The sequence below is a fragment of the Colias eurytheme genome, chromosome 20, assembly GCF_061535395.1.
Source record: "Colias eurytheme isolate Ceu_HAF_F1 chromosome 20, ilColEury1 Martin Lab GWU primary, whole genome shotgun sequence".
NCBI classification, from domain to species: Eukaryota; Metazoa; Arthropoda; class Insecta; order Lepidoptera; family Pieridae; genus Colias; species Colias eurytheme.
Window position 1 is genome coordinate 8,753,775 of NC_142999.1, and position 19,637 is coordinate 8,773,411.

A 19,637-nucleotide genomic window follows, 5' to 3' on the forward strand; every position below is an offset into this window, starting at 1 on the left:
TGTACTTTTCTATTGGAAATAAATTGGATGTGATTATTTTTGTATTTTTATTTTACCCTTGTAAGTAAGTACCCTATATTTTAGCTTCTTACAAGAACATTCGACACATATATAGAAATTAGTGTTATTGGTATGTTTCCTATTTCTAAATACTATTCTTTGTACTGAAATTAAACTTTAAAATTAGAATTTCAGATGTGAGATAATAAACTCTATTTAACACGCTTTTCTTTATTAATATATATGAAAGTAAAGTCATATTTTGATAAAGGTATACTTTGAGCATCTCGTGTAGAATCAAGATCATAAATTTTGATTAACAATAATATTTCACACACAAAATATGGACTTTTTTACCCATTTATGCTCTTAACCTATTGAAATATAAGTAAAATAGACCAATTCAATTCATTTTGCACAGACTCTATTTATATTATCTGTATCGAATATAGTCGAAACAAACTAAATATATTTTATTTTTTAATATACTTACACGTTATGCACAAATACATGACTGTGCTTAACTATAAGTGGATAAAGAAAAAAATATTTCAAGATATAATTAATTGAAGGCATAGAATAAATAAAAATCTCAGAGCTTCACAAATATGTATTTATTTAAAACATCACTATATTGAATATATTGCATATCAAACGAAACGCGACAACAACCTTACATCTATAATACTTGAAACGATAAGTACATTCATTTATTCTACAAGGAGAGAGACGTCCGTCCTGTTCGGCGGTTACATTGCGAATGACGTGGGGAGGGGTTTAATCGACAACTACCTTACATAATGTTTTGGACAAATAAATCGGTTTTTACTTTATATGATCATGCCGTATCGCTGCGTTGGTTGTGGTTAGGTTAGGCGTTTGGTCGCAGCGGGGGGGAGACTCGTCAGCGTCTGCGACCGAAACGGAGGAAGGAGTGGACGACGTCCTGCCGCTTCATGCCGGAGTCTAGAAGTTGCGGGTAGTCGCGGACTAACGCTGGAATAAAATAGTGTAATGTAGAACTAACTTTAAGGAAAATGAATGTTGATTAGTTCGACACTTTGACTATAGTTCTGGCGTGGTTTTGGCATAAGCATTTGAAATTTGGTGGAAGGCCTACTATTTTTTTCTTAACGTTGGGAAATGCATTTACGCATCCCCCTCTGCAGTTTTTCTGCGTGAGTAGACTGCGTGGAAGGCCTACTATGCTTTATTACTTATCAACATTATTTTATGGATTCATTGTAGATCACTCATTTCTAAGTAAAACGTACATCATCCAATTAAAAATCGTCCATTCAATAGTGAAAAATTTACACATAACATCTTCAATCTACAGGATTTATCACGTCATCATAAACACGCATTATAAAATACGAAGTAGAAATTTTTCCTCAATACTCCGGCTTTAAAATCACTAATACGCAAAAAGAGACAATATTACAGAACAAAGATTCTCCGATGATACGTTACATACAGTACAGAGTGTATAGGTACTGTAAGACACTTTATAGTTGTTATTCTACCATCAACACATTCAAAACAAGAACTTAAAACCTACCTTGATACTCCGGCACCTGTTCACCAGCGGCCTCCGCATACAACTCAAGGAAGGTATTCAGCGCTTGACAGAAGCGTGCGGCCCGCGGGTCGTCCTCAGCGGCCGCCGCGCAGAGCTGTGCGGGGGCGCCGCTCGCGTGCGCGCACCACAGCAACACGCACGCCCACACCGCTGCCCGGGATACTTCACTGATTCTGTGGATAAATAAAATTATATAGATACTTCACATTGCTACAAAGATATACCTTAAATGGTTACCCGGGATAGTTCACTGATTCTGTAGGGAAATAAAGTTATATAGATGATTGCTTTGCACCGCTAATTCTATAGATAAATAAAGTTATATAGATGATTGCTTTGCACCGCTAATTCTATAGATAAATAAAGTTATATAGATAGGTATACTTTAAACCGCTACCCATATATGCTTTACAACGCTACCCGGGATAGTTTGCAGATTTTGCAGACAAATACATTTAGGTTATATAGATATCTATTGCATCCCGTCTGCGAGTTCGCCAACGTCAAAGAAAATTCATGTCACATATTGTTTAGGTATATTATCTACTTAGTATCTATCTGAATTCATAAATTACGAAGAGAATCAAATGCACATCTTAATGGATCTTCTCATTGGAATGAGGTGTTTCACCGCAGTAAAACGCCTTTTAACTAGCCCCAGACACAAAAATCCTATCATAATATCCCTGCGTTGCTTCGTGGAAGAAAGACAAACAAACAAACTTTCGAATTATTAATATATACGTTGATGGAGTAGTGCGTACGATTGTAGACACATCTGGAGATATCCATTGCATTTAACTGGGTATGATTGTACACACATATTGATATAATCTAACAGACATATACATCATTAATAGCAATAGGTATGTGTGTGCTGTGAAATGAAATAAGTTCCACTTCACAGCATATTAGTATCTAAATTAGCAGCAATAAACTCAAGTACAGCCATTCCACATAGTCATGTTCTAATTTTATTCTACATATGACTTAAATTATGAATGAATAATGTATGTATAATATTCAGTAAGTCTGCAATTCGATAACTCTTCAAAGACTAAAGAGATACGCATAAAGTTTGTTACAAAGGTGGAATGTAGCGAAGTATGCCGGTAAAAGTTAAAGTTTAACGTATACTTAGGCCTAATATTCTTATGGAATGTCCCGTAATATACTGAGATAATTAATAGGATAATATAAAGTAGCCATAGCAAGTACGTATAGCGCTCTTTCCTGGGCTTTATTATTATAGGTAGGTATAATCCTATCCAAAGGTTGCCTGGAAGAGATCGCTTATAGCGATAAGGCCGCCTATTTAACATGTTATGATTTTCTTTTTTGTTCTTTTATTTTTGTGTATATTCTTTTTTGTGTGTGTTAAATAAAGAATTTAAATAAATAAAAAATAAATAATTATTATAGTTTCTTAATTAAAATGGATAATATATTTATTTATAAACAATAAGTCCTGCAATATAATTGTAATGTTTTATTAAAGCATCGCACCTTATATTTAAAAAAATATGAAAGACTGAATCGTTTTAAAATCATAAGTTGTAAATCATTAGTTAGATAATAAAATATTATCGTAACAATAGAATTTTCTATCCGTTGCATACGAATACAGAGTTTCAAACAGAAACCAAGCCCAGTGACCTTTCGCAATTTGCCTTTATATCTCACGTTACGACTTCTAACAAGCGGAAGACTTCATGAAGAATATCACTTTCAAGTTTCAACTTTTATACGAGGGACTCTTGTAAATAATATTTTATATCTTTACACAATGTTTTGTTTTTATACTAGTTTGTAACCGGAGGCGTTGCTCGTATAAAATTCATGTCAGTTGCTCAAACATTGAAACCTTTTTTCGTTTTCTTAAGTGTTTAACGGACTCTTAAGCGTAAACAATTTAAATGTTGAAATTAATAAAATTTGGCTTTGATCCTTCATGATGATAAAATGAAAAATTTCATCCTAGTCACGTTATCAATGAAGTTGGTACGAAATGAGAAACTCATTAAAGAATAAAGATAATAAATGAAAGAAAGACAGATTTATTTTTGCAGTATAAAGTAAAAAGCGAATTTGTTTATTTAACACCTTTGTAAATGCATGAAAACAAAAACCTACATAAATGTAACAATATGATATTAATCTATATGTACTTAAATAATAAGGAGATAAAATACCTACTATTATTAAAAATCCTTCTCAAAAAATTTCTAACCAGCCACCACAAAAACAATATTGCTTTATAAAGCAGAAAATCATTGAATATCTGTTGTTTACCCGCGAAATAATATCGCATTTGTGCCAATACCAAAAACCGAAGGAATTTGGTCCGACAAAAGCGTGACCAATATTGGGATGCCAAAGAATAAGTGTTACACGAAACTTATTGCCTCCCACTGTCGTACTACTGCGGTATCAAATAAATATTTAGGCAAATGAAAGGCAAAGAATTTTCAGAATTATGTGGAACGATGGGAAGGCTTCGCGGAAGAGTTTTTTAAAAGTAACGCACACAGATAACATCTAGGTATAATATTTTATATTCTGTGGTATAATAGATAGGTATATACATGAAATTTACGGGAATATATAATACAAATTTTGTCATAATTTGTCACTCATGTTATACAAATATTTTGAATGAATCGTATAAGTATGTTTAACAACTCATTTGTATCTTTAGTTAACTATTAGAAATAAGTTAGAGGGTCTCATAAAATGTTATTCTAAAACTTACGTAAGTAAGTCAATAGAATAGCCACTACTTAGACTGACTCTATTCTGAACACGCACGAAATAAAAAGGCCTAATGCAATAGATATACTTGGTTCAAACTTCAAATGTAAAAGAACTTAAGAAACTTAGGCATTAGCTTCAAGTTAACTGGTATCACTATAGGTGAATACTAAATAGGTCTTTAAAATAGTTACCTACATTAGAAACTATAAGCTAAGACGATAAACGTTTGTACGTAAGTCAGAGATAGTTTGTAAGTAAGTCAAAGATAGAAAAAGATGTTTAATAAACAGAAATAGACTTCGATTAAATCAAAGCATATTTTATCCCATTCAGGCTGAGCTAAGACACGGTAGACCGCTAGTTCCCTATAAGTCTTCACAAATGCCGTAAACGCTGCAAAAATTCGCAAACTTAAGCCCGTTGAAGGCTCGCCGGACAAAGCCTTCCATAATTTTCGTCCACTTATTAAGTTTACGTTCAGCTTAAGCGTCCGAAATCCCACAGATTATGCGAAATCTGCTCGTAAACATAACATAATAGCTATAATATTTTGCGGCGACTTAAACAATAAAAAACTTTTTAATATTGTTAAAAACTTGTTCAACTCCAATTTTGGGCGTAAAAGAGGTTTTTGTCAGTTATTGATAATCCGTTTATGGACTTCTTTAATCCTAGCCCCTTTTGCATACAGCCAATGTTCAGAAAATATATTATAGTAAATATTCTGGATTAAAAAGCGATTAACTAATAAGTAATATAATTTTAATCAACGTAGATAATAAAAGAACTTTGGAGAGAAGCGCTGTTGTTAAATTAGGTTTACGCGATTGGCATTTTATTATATTACATATTAATTCTATGAATATAACAATAACACAATTTTTTAAACCGTTCCCAATAGAGTTCACGTAATTTGTACACAATAATTATTATTGCGTCGATTACATTAAAGCTAGTCATCAATAAAATTACTTAAAAACCGATCCACTTTTTGATATTGTATCAAAAATACATTTTTCATATTATATCAAAAATACATTTTGATACCAATTTAAACTGGATCGAACATTAAACTCAGATTGAACGATGAGCTGTTAACAGCAACAATTTGTCAAGCCTCTGATATAAACCACCTCGGTTAGGAACGAAAGCCTCCAAACTGGTATTTTTTGTGAACATTCTCCGACAACCAGCCTGCGGTCCCTAATTGCATAATTTCGGGTATTCCGACTTGTTGCAGAAACGTTATATATTTGAATTATTTTTTATCTTCAATTGACGTTTATAATTTTAGTTCCGAGAAGGAAATAAAGGTATTAATAAATGATGGAGTAAGAAAGAAAATACTGGTCTCTATTTGACAATCTGCAATTATATTTTAAGTGGAAGAAATATAATGTAAGTAGAGCTTCAAAACTCTTCAAACTCAGTCGTAAAAATGATGGGTTTATTTTAATATGAATTTCGTGTGTAATATTATGATTTAATTCTATGTAATCTACCTATTAGTTATATATGTTACAGTAACTCGTTAATCCCATACAAAATTTGTAAAACTGAAAATTTACTCATATTAAATCTCCAAATGCTCAATTTTATGTGACGCTTAATAGCATTACGATTAAAACAGAAATTAATATAGCAGGATAATGTATCGTTAAACGTTCCCAGTCATTTGCATAATATGATTCCAGTGCTTTTTGTTTTATGCTCTCCTGCGATGTTATGTTAGATAATCTCTTATATATAAAATTCTCGTGTCACAATGTTAGTCTGCATACTCCTCCGTAACGGGTGGACCGATTCTCATGAAATTTTCTGTGCATATCGGGTAAGTCTGAGAATCGGCCAACATCTATTTTTCATATGTACCACGGGCGAAGCCGGGGCGGACCGCTAGTATCATTATAAAGTTCCATTATAATCGAAATATAAGAAGTTAGAACACAAATGTTGGAGATACTAAAGTGTAAGTTACTTACGATCTTAATTTCTGTAGTTTTTCTAAGTAAAGTAAATGAAACGCAATTCACTCTTTCTTTTAAGAAAAGTATGAAAATTACGTTCTAATGAAATATCAAATAGAAACTTAAATACCAATGTATACACGTCAATAGGGAGGTACTTTATAGCTGACTCAGCACAAAGCGATTAAGCGAGCACATATCGATGAGATTTTAATATTTTTTGTGCCCTTCCGTCATCGAACTATGGAAAGCCCCTTGTAAGTTTGACACATTGTATCCGGCACATCTTTCCTTATTTAGAAATTAAATATTGACACAATATTATATTAACGCTTTACATTTTTTTTGGCTTCATGTTTTTCGTAATTTTTAAAAAACATGACACATTCTTTAAAAGCTTTTCCGGTTGTTATTTGAAACATGTAAAATAACAATATTATTCGTGTATGTACTAACATTGTAAATAGATTAATTATAACATAAATGTTCGTAAATAGAATATTTATAATGCAATAAACTAAATTCATATCGATAATGACACAAATAATAATAGCAATAAGTTATTGAATAATTGTCATTTGTCGTAAAATTTATCATTTACTGCCCCGCAGTTCTTTATTACTGCCCTTTGAACGAGTAAACATGCAATTGTGTTAGTAATAATTTATAGTACATATTGTTATAAAAAATAGCGAACTTTCTGGACTTAAAAAGCTTCCTTGCTTATAATTTATTTTGAGGATACCTACCTACGCATAAGAACACTTACTTTTAAAAAAAAACAAAAAAGGAAACATTAACCTCAATTAAAATTAATTGGATAAAGATAAATTTTTAATTATAAATTACACTACAACCTTACCTATTAACAGACATTAATATAGAATTCCTTCTTCATAAAAAACAGTGTAAAAATATAAATATAAAAGTTCACATGTCACTATCATCATTCACCAATGCAAGCCAGTTTTTGTCCGATTATAGTGTTGTACGAATTATTTAATATTTATCGACAAAAATAATATTGTGTTAAGAGTCGAGTGACGCTCACGCGCATCCAAAGGACACTGGAAGATGAACAGGGACCCGCATTCATTTATCTTAAACTTGCCCGCATTTTAGGGATGCACTTTGTTATCCAAACGAATCGAAAATCGATAGATAGCACATCACTGCATATAATTAATCGTGGAAAAACAATATAAAGTACACCATTAAAGGATAATGAATGCAAAGGTCGTGTTGTTTTTAGAATTTTAATGAAGTTTTTTGTGTGTGGAAATGTTTAGAATGATATTAGGAAAACATCGTTTTGCTCTCCATGATACATTTTCAAATGCATTAATCAATTCAACTCATATTATAAATGAGAATGTGTTGTTTCACTGTATTTTACATAAAACAAAGTACCTAACGTAACTTTTTGTAAGTACATAGTTATTTTGTATTATCTATATGTTAGCTTAACCGCTAAATATATTTTCATGTTTTAATTAAATTTCTAAAGTTACATAATGATTCAACCCTAATATATATAAGGATGTACTTTAGCACATCCCTAATTGTTGCGTACGTGCAAATACGCACGTAAATGATCTGTAACTGTACAAAAAGAAGAATACATCACTATTCTTGCACTCTTCCATTAATCGAATATATTCCAACTTATTCTCAACCTTATGTTCTTTAAATAAACTATAGAAGTCTAGACAATTGCTTTAGAACTAAGTATGAAATAGATTAAATTTCAACTCTATTATAATATCGTTAAGCTTTATTTTAATCAACGCTTTCAGGTTCTAAGTCAAAAGCTCGCCTGTTGAATGAGATGCAATTGGAAATTTTGCATTGCAAATTTTACTTTAAGATGAAAGTAATAAGAATTTATATCGTTTGACGATTATGTTTAGGAAAGAAATGATATCTTATGAAGTGGATATAAAATTTTATAATGATACTTGTATACGTAGTACATATATTATTATTAGTCTGTGATGATACCTAATAGTTTTTTTTACAGAGTAACAGTACCTGCGTCTTAAATAAAGTGGGTAATACAAAGGTTATTTTTTCATTATTCAAAAGTTCAAAACCAATAAAAGATTTTTAATTATTGAATAACATTTTAATTTGTAGGTATAGTTCCTTTTAATTGTGTATGGAAAATTGTTCTATTCCTATTTATATTCATTAACAAAAGAGGCTTGGGTAAAAGATAAGGTTTTATGGATTTATGAATACATTTATGAACATATTTAATTTGTATGATCCTAAATCTTGTTTCAGATGAAGATGCAAACAAATGTAGAGTTTTTATTTTCTAATATGATTTTAATAGAACATAATATTAAAAAACATTAAGATAAAAAAATTTATCATTTTGATATTACAAATTGAAATAAATTGAAAACCTGTTTCCATTCTTCTTGTGTCGGAATTAAATCATGCTTCAAATTCGTTAAATAACATGGAAGCAGTTATATTATAATTTATTTCCCACGAACTTCCTAGTTTTTCATAAAAGATATGTCATATTTTAGATGTCCTAGCTCCAACATTTTAACAAAGGTCTAGCAAAGAGCAAACAGACGGTAGATTTTATTATAGATATCTTTCGTACGCAATACTGGGTCAGTGATTCTATTCAAGATGCATTCTTTGTTAATCAAATACCCCTTGAGATTTTAACAAGTGATATTTTAAGAATTACATATAATTCTATAAAAGTATTGTCTTGTACTAGTATCATACATATATTATTAAATTAAAATTAAATTAAATTAAATTAAAAATCTTTATTAGCAAAAAACATTTAACATTTACATTACATTGATAATAATGAGATCATAACAACAGGATTAGCTTACAAAGTACAGCGAGATCCAAACTAGGCTTATTATTATGATTTTTTACCGGCTTTAAAAACATATAGGATTAGGATTCTACTATCATTTAGTTTTGATTAGATTTTGAAATAGTATTCACGCCAACTTCAACGGTAGAGTCTCAAGCATTATGATTTAAAAACTTTAATTACATACCTAATAACCACAGACTAATAATAATATACTACGTATACAATAATAACGCATACAATTCCTGCATATTTTTAATTTCTATTACAATTCACAATAAACAACCGAACACACAAATCATTATCACGTATCATAAAATACCAATAAACGACTAAAAATATAACCAAAGTCATCAAACTCATAAATTAATATATCAATAGAATAAAACATTTAATTACAATAAAGCGTAACATACAAATGTGTAGTGAATAAAGTGAATATAGAGACAATGAAGATAAACCGTCGGTATCTCCTTAGAGACCATCTCGCAAACAGTACCAAATTTATTGCGTTTACGTGGTTTTCTTTAATATCTTCTTAAATCTTTATCTACTAGATATATTGAAATAAGAAATTAATTCAACGTTTGTGGTAACGAAAAAATAAGAGTTAAATAAAGATAGAGCAGATTTGACAGCTTTTTATATCATATTATTCTGTTCATTTCATTCTGTTCTTTTTATATCATAAAAATACGTTATTTATAATATGTAGGTAGTAGACTAAAAGGTTCCAGTATTTGCAATCTCAACAAAGTTTTCCTTCTATTTTAAAATACTCTGCTTAAAAAACCTGTCTGATCCTAAAAAAAAATGAGATACCTATCACAAAAATTTGCTCATGTGAAATGATACGATATCTTTTTTTTCTACTATTTAAAAATAAATAAACATAAACACTCAAATCCTGTCGAAATAATAAACCGAATCACATGACACATCAAGAAATCTAGCAAATTAAATTAATTGTGTATCAGACTCGTAGGTACAAAGGGCTAGTTTGCATCAATGCGTGTAGTGTGACACTACACGCGTGATGTGTCAACTGCCGACCTTAATAATTTTATCCGTTGCAATAGGTAAAGATGCAGTCTTGAGACGCGTGGTACAGAGTTAAAAAAAACAGGGAAAGAAGTGGACAAAAGATACAATTATGTAAAAGAAAGAATTTCAGGCTATGAAAATTTCCTATTTGGTAAATAAAAAAAAGCTCTGCGCCAAAGATCAAAAGTTAAAAATTACATATTCCCCACCAATTTCTAACAAAAACGTGCCTTAAAAAAAACTTCTAGTAAAACTCTACTAAAATCTTAAGACATACCGATTACGCTATATTTTTTAGACAAATAATATATAATCTAAGAAATGGCCTCAAACATCACATCATTATAACTGCATCATAATAGATTTCCATGAATGAAATATGGTAACCCGATACGTAATTTATGCCATCAATGATCTGTGTCGAATTGATCAAGACTTCAACGTAAAATATAGTAGTGTGCCCTGTCTATCAATGGAAATATGTATTCAGAAAATACTTGAAATAGACGATAATTAAACTGCATTACCAGAATTAAAAATAGAAGGCTTAAACAGAAACCATTTCGAAAAATCCTGAAAAACTTGATATTTGTCTAATACAAATATAAAATACCTATATATTATAACATTCCAATTAAACTTCTTTTCATCACACCATTCATTTAAAAATATCCTTTAAACAAAGAGTCTGAAAGCTCATATTCCTGTTTCACAATAATTTTCTCTTACAAAGGGGTGGTTATGATTATTAGCTTTTACGACAAGATCAAATTATAACGTAGCCTTACTAACAAGCGTAATTAGCAAACAATTTATTGAATAAGCAAGCATTTTTGACGTCACTCCATTATTTTTATGGCTGGAGTTAACTTGGTAACCTGTACATTAAGTTAATGCATTCATAGCAATATATTTTGTGGGCGTTGGATTTTGCGACTATTGTAGTTTTAGTTACCGAAAAAATCAAGAAATAGAGTTTTGGTTAACTTTGTAAGTATTACATAGTTTATTTTAATAAATTTATTATTTACAATAATGCAAAATATAAAAAAAACCGATGGATTTCAAATATGAAACACAATTTGAGTTACGCAACCCTATGACTTACTAATTTTATATTTTTATAAAAAAAATCTTAAGAAATAATTTTCCTGTAACTATTTGTATGTTAGTGAACTCTACAATTGTTAAAATAACAAACCATTACAATCAAATAGATTAAGAATGAATCACACACGAGGGTGACCATAAAAAAGAAACCAATAGCTTAGAAATAGCAATGTATTTTTAAATTAGAAAACGATGATTTCACCCGCCAATTAGCTGGATGATGCAGTGGACAGACAAAATAAAACAATTAATCACTAACTATTAATAGGGCTTCGCTTTTAATGTTGGTTATTTTATTCGCATCTAATATATTTATTTAAGAGATGCTTTTAAAGATATAAAGTACAGCTGCTTTCTGCAGACTCAGTGACGGGTTAAAGTATTATGAGGCCCTAGATGAATTGGTCACGTAAAAATGATGGCTTAAAATAAATTTATATCGATTTCAAAATGGGTTACAGAAATTGAAGAATTGAGCACGTTTAATTCAGCGTTGTGGATACATGCTATTGTCCTATATATTACTCATGTCAGTCGTAACTCGTATGCAAGACAAAAGTGAGTCTCCAGTGCCCTAACAAAACTTCGCAGATTCTGCCTGACTGATCACTCACTTGCTCGTAAAATCGATCAGTGAAACAGATGTGTAATGCATCTGTCCCCTATTCTACAAGAGGACACAGAAGATCTTAGCCAAAACTTTTATGTTAAAAATTATTTATGTAGTTACTTAGGTTTTTATTTTCAAGCGAAAATTAATTTTATTTTGCAATTTTTATTAAACTCATTTTTTCTACAGATTAAATTGAAATTACTATTTTGTTTTCTTCTATTTATTGACCATAATATACGTTTTAATAAGATAGTTTCTTAACATCAATCATTCATTTAGATGGACGCTTTTTATTAAAGTTACATTCAAGTAAGTTTTATAACGACTATTACTTATATTGTTTTTGTTAATTCTACAGCGTTAATCAATTTTCATAATTAATTAATTGTTTCTTTTCAATTTATTTAATATTCGCATTCGTATCACAAAAGGATATCAAACCCTTTTCTAACTCTGACAGCCTCATTTATCATTTTTATTATAGTCTAAAAATAAGTAAAAGAAAGGTGCTCAATATTTCTATATCATTTTATAAGGAACTAGCTGAATACTTTGTCTTTGAACTTTGTTATTTTCACTGTCTTCCTGTCTAGGTTCAAAAATATAAAAAAATAGTTAGCATCTATTGTTATCGAACCCAAAGGAAATTTAGGAAAATTACAACAATAATAAAAATATATGTTCGTCTTATTTTTGAGAAGGTATACGTGTAGTTTAAACCTTATTGACTTAATACGATTAATATCTAATTAAATAGTCTATTTCTGTAACTGCTTATAAACATTTAGAACAATAGATATACAAATGGTTTTTTTGCCGTCCCATTTCAATATTGACACTGTAGCGAGACCATTTCTTAGTATTAAGCCATTATTAAGTACTTAAAAACCTTTGCTTTCCTCACCGTTTTTCCTTCTTAAGTCATAATTTGTTCAATTTCATTATTTTTAAATTACTTTCTCTAACGCGGCGTTTAAAATGCAAATAGTCTTAGAGTACACATGTTTTGCTTCTGTCGAGTTTTGTGTTATCTGTACTTATTTTTATATCCAGGGCTAAAATTTGCATGTCAAAAAAGTTTTGCTTTACACGTTAATGACTTGCGCCATATATTATTTGTAATTTACATCTTTTGAGTTTATTTAAAAACGTGTGATAAGATCTTATTACATTTTGTTACCTATTCGATTTAATAAATGTTAACAAACAAAAAAAAACTTTTATCTGGGGTTTACACAGTAAGATGACAACGATCTCTACATTAAAGTATGAACAAGAGCAACCGAAAGATGTTTTTTTTCTGACTTAATGTGTGCTCAAGTAAATCGACAATTAGCGGTATAAGTGGTCATATTATAATAATCAACATTTCAAATGTAGCTAAAAGCAATAACTAAGAACGCTTAATATCTCATTATTCTGGTCGGGCATAATTAACTAGTCCAGTCTCATTTGCGTCAAAGCGTCCAGAAATCTGATTAGAGAAGCGCGCCAAAAGTGACAGTTGACAGTTAGCGCCGCCATGATGGATAGTGATGGCAATTATGCGACAACACGAATTCGTTCAGTTTTACTAATTACGATTCTGTGACTGTGTTGCCAAATAAATATGCTAATTGTCTTATAAATTACAATGAAAATTTGTCCAACGCAACGATATTAAGGAAAATTTGTAATGGTACTCTAGATTAAGAATGTTCACGTTGTTTATTTGTATTATCTAATGTATGAAAGTGTTGTATTTTATTTGTGTTATATATCAATGTGTACGTGATCTACATACGTTTGTATATCTCCTATATGTTTAACAATATGTTATTCATCCTAAATTAACCATTAGGGTTAAACAATACGTTACATATAACATAGCTACGTGCTCTAAAACACGTCGCTTATAACAAAAGACTATTATCATAACAATTCGTATGATCAAAGCATTATTTTCTTGATCTACAAAAGGTTACTGTAACATGAGTATTGCCATTTTCGTCGTTATTTGAAACTGGGAAACCGTAAACGTAATAAGATTATTTTTATGACAGATATTCTTATATTTTCTCTATCTTTTTGAAATGTTATTGTATTATTATTTGTTATTGTACACCTATTCTAATTACATAGTTTTAAGATATTTTATTGACTTTGGTCATAATAGGGAATAGCTCAGTGGTTAGGACTTCGGACTTCAATTAAAAAGTCGGGGATTTCATTGAGTTTTCTGCACATTATATATCTACTGGATATTTTCAGAAGGTTAATGTATTTTTTTAAGTCATTAGATACCTATTTTTTTCAATAGCACTAGATAATTCTCTTCATATCCAAAATTTATTTTATTGTGAAACCTATAGGTATTTTGTTCGATTGAAAATAATATCAAAATAGTAAGTTTGCAATGAAATCTCATTGGTAAAAGAAAACATATGAATTGTGTCCTTTGGGAATTCTCGAACAACGTAAATATTAAAAAGCAATAAATGGCTGTTTGCTTCGTTTCTTTACATGGGGTCAATTTCATTCTTTTCTTTTTAAATTACAAGTAACTAAGATTAGTTTTAATGTCCCTCATTTCAAATATCTAAGGACTAGAAGTAAATACAAAAGGATTTTTTAATGATAGTAACGTTTTACATTGGAATAGTGATATAATCTCTATCTCTATACATATATCTCTATATGTATATATAAAATTCTCGTGTCACAATGTTAGTTACCGTACTCCTCCGAAACGGCTGGAGCGATTCTCATGAAATTTTACGTGCCTATTGGGTAGATCTGAGAATCGGCCAACATCTATTTTTCATACCCTAAGTGATAAGTGTTAAGGCAGAACAACGTTTGCCGGGACAGCTAGTAAATATATAAAAAATACCAAATATATAGCACAATTCAGATCTGCTATTTTATAACTTTTAAAAAACCATAATTATTTATCTTCAAGAGTTACTCCAGCATTTTACATTTGAATTTATGAAATATAATAACAGTTAACAAGTTGTTTTATTGAAGTTGCTTCTAAAATTAAAGCTCTTAAAACAAATTTTGTTTATAATTTTGTTATAATAAAATATTAGGGTTGTAACTATAAAGGAAGAACGAAGAGATAGATTCCCTATTTATTATACTAGTTTAATTTTTCATAAATATATAAAGGGTGACCCACTATTTGGTATACTAAGCGCGAAGGGACTTGTAGTTTTGCATACACTGATAACGTAAAAAATACTTAAACAATAAAATTACGTCAAAAAATTTTTGCAAAATTTTTCCTGAAGATCCATTTTTTCTTCTCTAGCTTCGCTCAGCCGGCATATACCGCTTCGCTAATGTGAGCATTTTGTCTATGAAAACAACGTTAAACGATAGCTCACGTGCTGGTGGTAAAATTGGGCGGGTTGCTTGTTATGGGTGTACACATAGAGTTTTAAGAATTCATCTATTTGAAAAAAAATGAGTCTGGAATTTTATAAGTATTTTTTACGAACTCAGCGTATGCAAAACTATAACCTCCTTTGAGCTTAGTATACCAACAGTGGGACACCCTGGATAAGAACTTCAATAGAAAAGGAAGTATTCAATGTATGAGGATATAAATTAAAATCTACACTGTTGAAAGGTCGTTATTTGAAAAACTTTAAGAGAATTTGGCAAGAAATTCCGCAAGTTTGACAGACGAATTTCACAACTGTACGATATTAAAGGGATAGAATGTTTCACATTTTACATACATTTCTTAATCTCTATAGAAAATAGGGAACAGTTCTTGCTATTTAAATGTAATACTTAGATGATTATAATATGAAGGCTCTAGATCTATAATATTATTAACTCAAATTCATTTTCGCGAAAAATGCGTTATCACTGCTACCGCAATCCTAAAGAAATGTGGATACCTACTAGAAAAATATTATAATGAAAAATAACACATATTATTATAAATGATCGATTTTCTGTGTCAGAATTAATTGGAGTTTTTTTGATATATATGTATATCTTTTTAATTATCTAATCCATCCAATATCTTGTAAGTTGTATAGTTTCCATAATACCATAATATAGTCATATACAATTATTTGTCTCTCAACATTGTTTCCTTCCAAACAAAAACACATTTAAACATTTTAAGTAAAATGGCGCCTTATCAAATGTCCCCTTAGATTAAAATCCGCATTTTCTCGAGACATTTAGAAATTCACCTGTTGAGAACTGAGATTTAATTTATATTTCTGGTCTTTGGATAAATGGACAATGCTTGCATTCCTCGCGTTCCGAAACTTGGCTTTAAAATTGTTTCTTCTTAAAACAGGAATTAGAAAAGAGGTGATTATGAATTTAATGTTTGTGTAGGTATAGGTAGGTTTCTTGAAAATTGTCTCTGTTCTCATATTATATTTCAACTTAAAAAAAATAATTAAAAATAAATCGTTATTTTTAAAAGACATTCTATTCAGTAACAACGGACGTCTTACAAAAAAATGTTAAAGGACGTGCTGAATTTCCTTATTTTAGCTATGAATTGCTTTCATTTAAAAAATATCATCGAAAACACAATAATTTCCAAACAAAAACGAAAGAACCTTTAAAAATATATATATTTCTAAGAGGCGGTCGCATTTCGGCTCAGTTATAACTTATAATATACAAAAGTTAATGTATACAATAGATTGATCGTATAAAAGAACCTCAAAGTATTGTAGTTGGAACGCAATATGTTATGGTATGATGTCAGATATTTTCGAAATAAGCGAACATGTGTGAGGAAGAATACCTGATCCGTGAATGGACAGAGATATTTGACAATCTTATATTGCAATGTGCTTTATTTCCAAGAATATAGCTTTTGTAAGGAAACAATTAGATTATAGAAAAAGCCCTCCCGTAAACCTACACAAATTTCTGAATGATCGTCTTCTATTATTATCTGGCATCTATACTTAATATTATAAAGCTGAAGAGTTTGTTTGTTTGTGCGTTAATCTCAGGAACTAATTGGTCCGATTTGAAAATTCTTTCGGTGTAGATAGCCTATTTATCGAGGAAGGATAGAGCTTAGATGCTATATATCGTCACGCTAAGACCAATAGGAGCGGAGCAATGCGGGTAAAAACGCGTGGCACAGCTAGTTTGAAATATAATTACATATGTAGTAAATTTGTCATGAGTATAATTTTTAATTCTAAAGGATTAAGATGTAGTTTAGTTTTTTATTATATTTGCAGTAAACTGAGATGTACCTATATCAATATTTTATGTTACATTCATAAACTTTTATGGCTTACTGAATAATATTATAATTTGTAATTATTTATCTGAATATAAACCAAAAGAACTTCATTGAAACATGTAATTAATTCTTCAATCGAATTCATTAACAGTAATAATTGGGGTTTAAAGAAGAAATGAAAAGAGTTCGAGGAAAAATATTGAAATTATATTTTCTTTTCAAATCTTATAAAATAAATTATAATTTTTATTACCTTATATAAGTGTCAAGATGCCAGGTTCTTTGAATGGAGGAAATTAAACAAAAACAGTCTTTTCTTGTTTATAGAAGGGCCCATTTTTGTCAATTACTTTTTCGCAAGAGTGGACATCCGACATGATGGGAACTTTAGACACCTACCCTCCAATTGTATAAATTAGTAGAGATTTTAAAAAATACGTTTACAAATTGTTGTATAATTTTCAATATTTGAATTGTTAAGAAAAGTATTATATGTACTAAAATTGAACTCTCTAGTTGTAACGTACGTATAGTTTTAAGTGAAGTGTACTTATATCATCAATGTTAGTAATTTTAAAGTTGTCTATATCTTTTGAAACAAAATAAAGGGTTTTGTATAAAATGGAAGTATTATAAATATTTTTCTGCCTAAACAAGATAGTAATCTTTCCGCTTTCTCTCAAAGAAAGTTGAGCCTGATTATGTTGCGTAAATATTTGCTGATTTAAATTTAAGTATAATAACTTGAGTTTAATTCCAAGTGAATTATTCAGATTATGCTTTGACTTGAAACTTGATCATTTCGTCGAAAAACAATATTTATGTATTATAGTTTATAATCAAATAAATTGACTTTTAAATTGACAAAAAATTACGAAACAAACTAAACCCTAAACTTACAAAATGTTATTCAATAAATTTTGTTCACAAAAAAATCGTAAAAGTACATACCCGAAAGCCATTGCTACGATAGTTCTACGGCGGCGTGTGATGCTACGAATGCTGCGTAGAGCGGTCTACGAGCATTTATATCTGGGAGGGTCCGCCCCACGCGCCGCCCAGTACGTTGTACTTGGCATACAACCGTACATACTTACATATTGTTACAAGGCTTTTTCCTCGTAATCAAAAGAGTCAACACGTTTTAAATGTCAGTTGCTTACAGTAGAGATAGAGATGGTAATTTCAGGAGATCAATTCAATTTTCAATAGTTTTGTTCTTTGAAAGTGATTGGCAAATAGGCTTTGTAGAACTCGGTTGAATGTTCTAGTTTTGTCTAGTTTTATATAGTATTCATCACAGTCTTTTTCCGGATTCAGGGTATTCATATATTTGTAGCATTAATTAAACAATAAGATAGATATTAAAATAATTAGTATATTTCAGCTTATAATTAATTAGCTTTTAGGTTACTTTATTATTTAGTAATATTATATATATTTTATGAAGTACCATAAAAGTGGGAGTAAATTTCCATTCTTATAATAATTAAAAAACTTCTGGATTTACTACTCAAAGAATTATAAGTCAAAGCTAAGAACTATGAAAACTATAAAATTTTTATGTTGATTCGAGTTTAGTTTAAATTTATCGCTAAATGAAGAAATTCTTCCTAAGTTTATGGCGAAATTGGCGCTTGAGAGCTACGTAAGTTTAAACTTATTTAAGTTGGCAGTTTCGGGAACAAATTCTAATTATAATTCTTAAATTATGTATAATACCATGGACTAATAGAATCATAATACATACTTTAAAACTAAAATCGTTTTACTTTTTCAATTCAACGTCTTTATTTCATTTCAAAATTTTATATGTCGTCATTAAATTGCAGTAACGAAATCTTTAATTTAAAAAAATACTGACCTTTTTTAAATATTTAAAAATAATCATCTTCTTCCTACAAAATTCACCGGAATATTAAATAATAGGTACTAATAAACATAACTTATGTTACTATCTACAACAATATCTACTATTAGGTCAATCTGTATTACTTTAGATCCTGTTAGATTAGTTACAGGATTTAAAGTCATACAGATATCTATAGTCAACTTTCCTTTTATACCGAGCTTTTACAGAATAAACACAAAAAAGCAATTACAAAGGAAAACACTTTGAATAATTTTAGGGCAAATTATTAAATTAACCTACTTGTCCTAACAAAAATAAGTTCTTCACGTCAACATTGGCTAACTTAAACGTAAAGATAACATGTGACGAAATACCACAGTTTAACAATTTGGCCAAGTTTTTATGACTTAGGGCTAACTTGGTTAAAACTTATTCGTCGAATAACGTATAAAACTACCATTTTTGAAAATGTATTCCTATTGCCCGGAATTGACAGTTTACAGGTGACATTTTAATATTATCGTGTAATACTTTATTGGGCGGATAAGTTTTAACCAGGGATTGAAAAATCGGCCCTTACCTAATATTTATTGACACAAAAATTAAAAGCGCTGAAATTGTATGTAAACACTAAGTA

The 19,637-nt window shown here is 29.8% G+C and overlaps 2 protein-coding genes across 2 annotated transcripts in view; both read right to left on the bottom strand.

Annotated features, from left to right (window-relative positions):
- Positions 1 to 19,637, bottom strand: part of Cortactin (cortactin) — a 444,169-nt gene that overhangs the window by 385,745 nt on the left and 38,787 nt on the right. The gene's annotated exons all lie outside the window — the stretch shown is intronic.
- On the bottom strand, positions 600 to 18,143 carry Ms (neuropeptide receptor myosuppressin). The gene is made up of 3 exons (XM_090113880.1): positions 18,100 to 18,143; positions 1,562 to 1,755; positions 600 to 996 (listed from the first exon to the last, which is right to left on the bottom strand). Exons 1-3 carry the CDS (start codon positions 18,108 to 18,110, stop codon positions 905 to 907), a joined length of 297 nt encoding a protein of 98 aa, XP_089970006.1. The 5' UTR covers positions 18,111 to 18,143; the 3' UTR covers positions 600 to 904.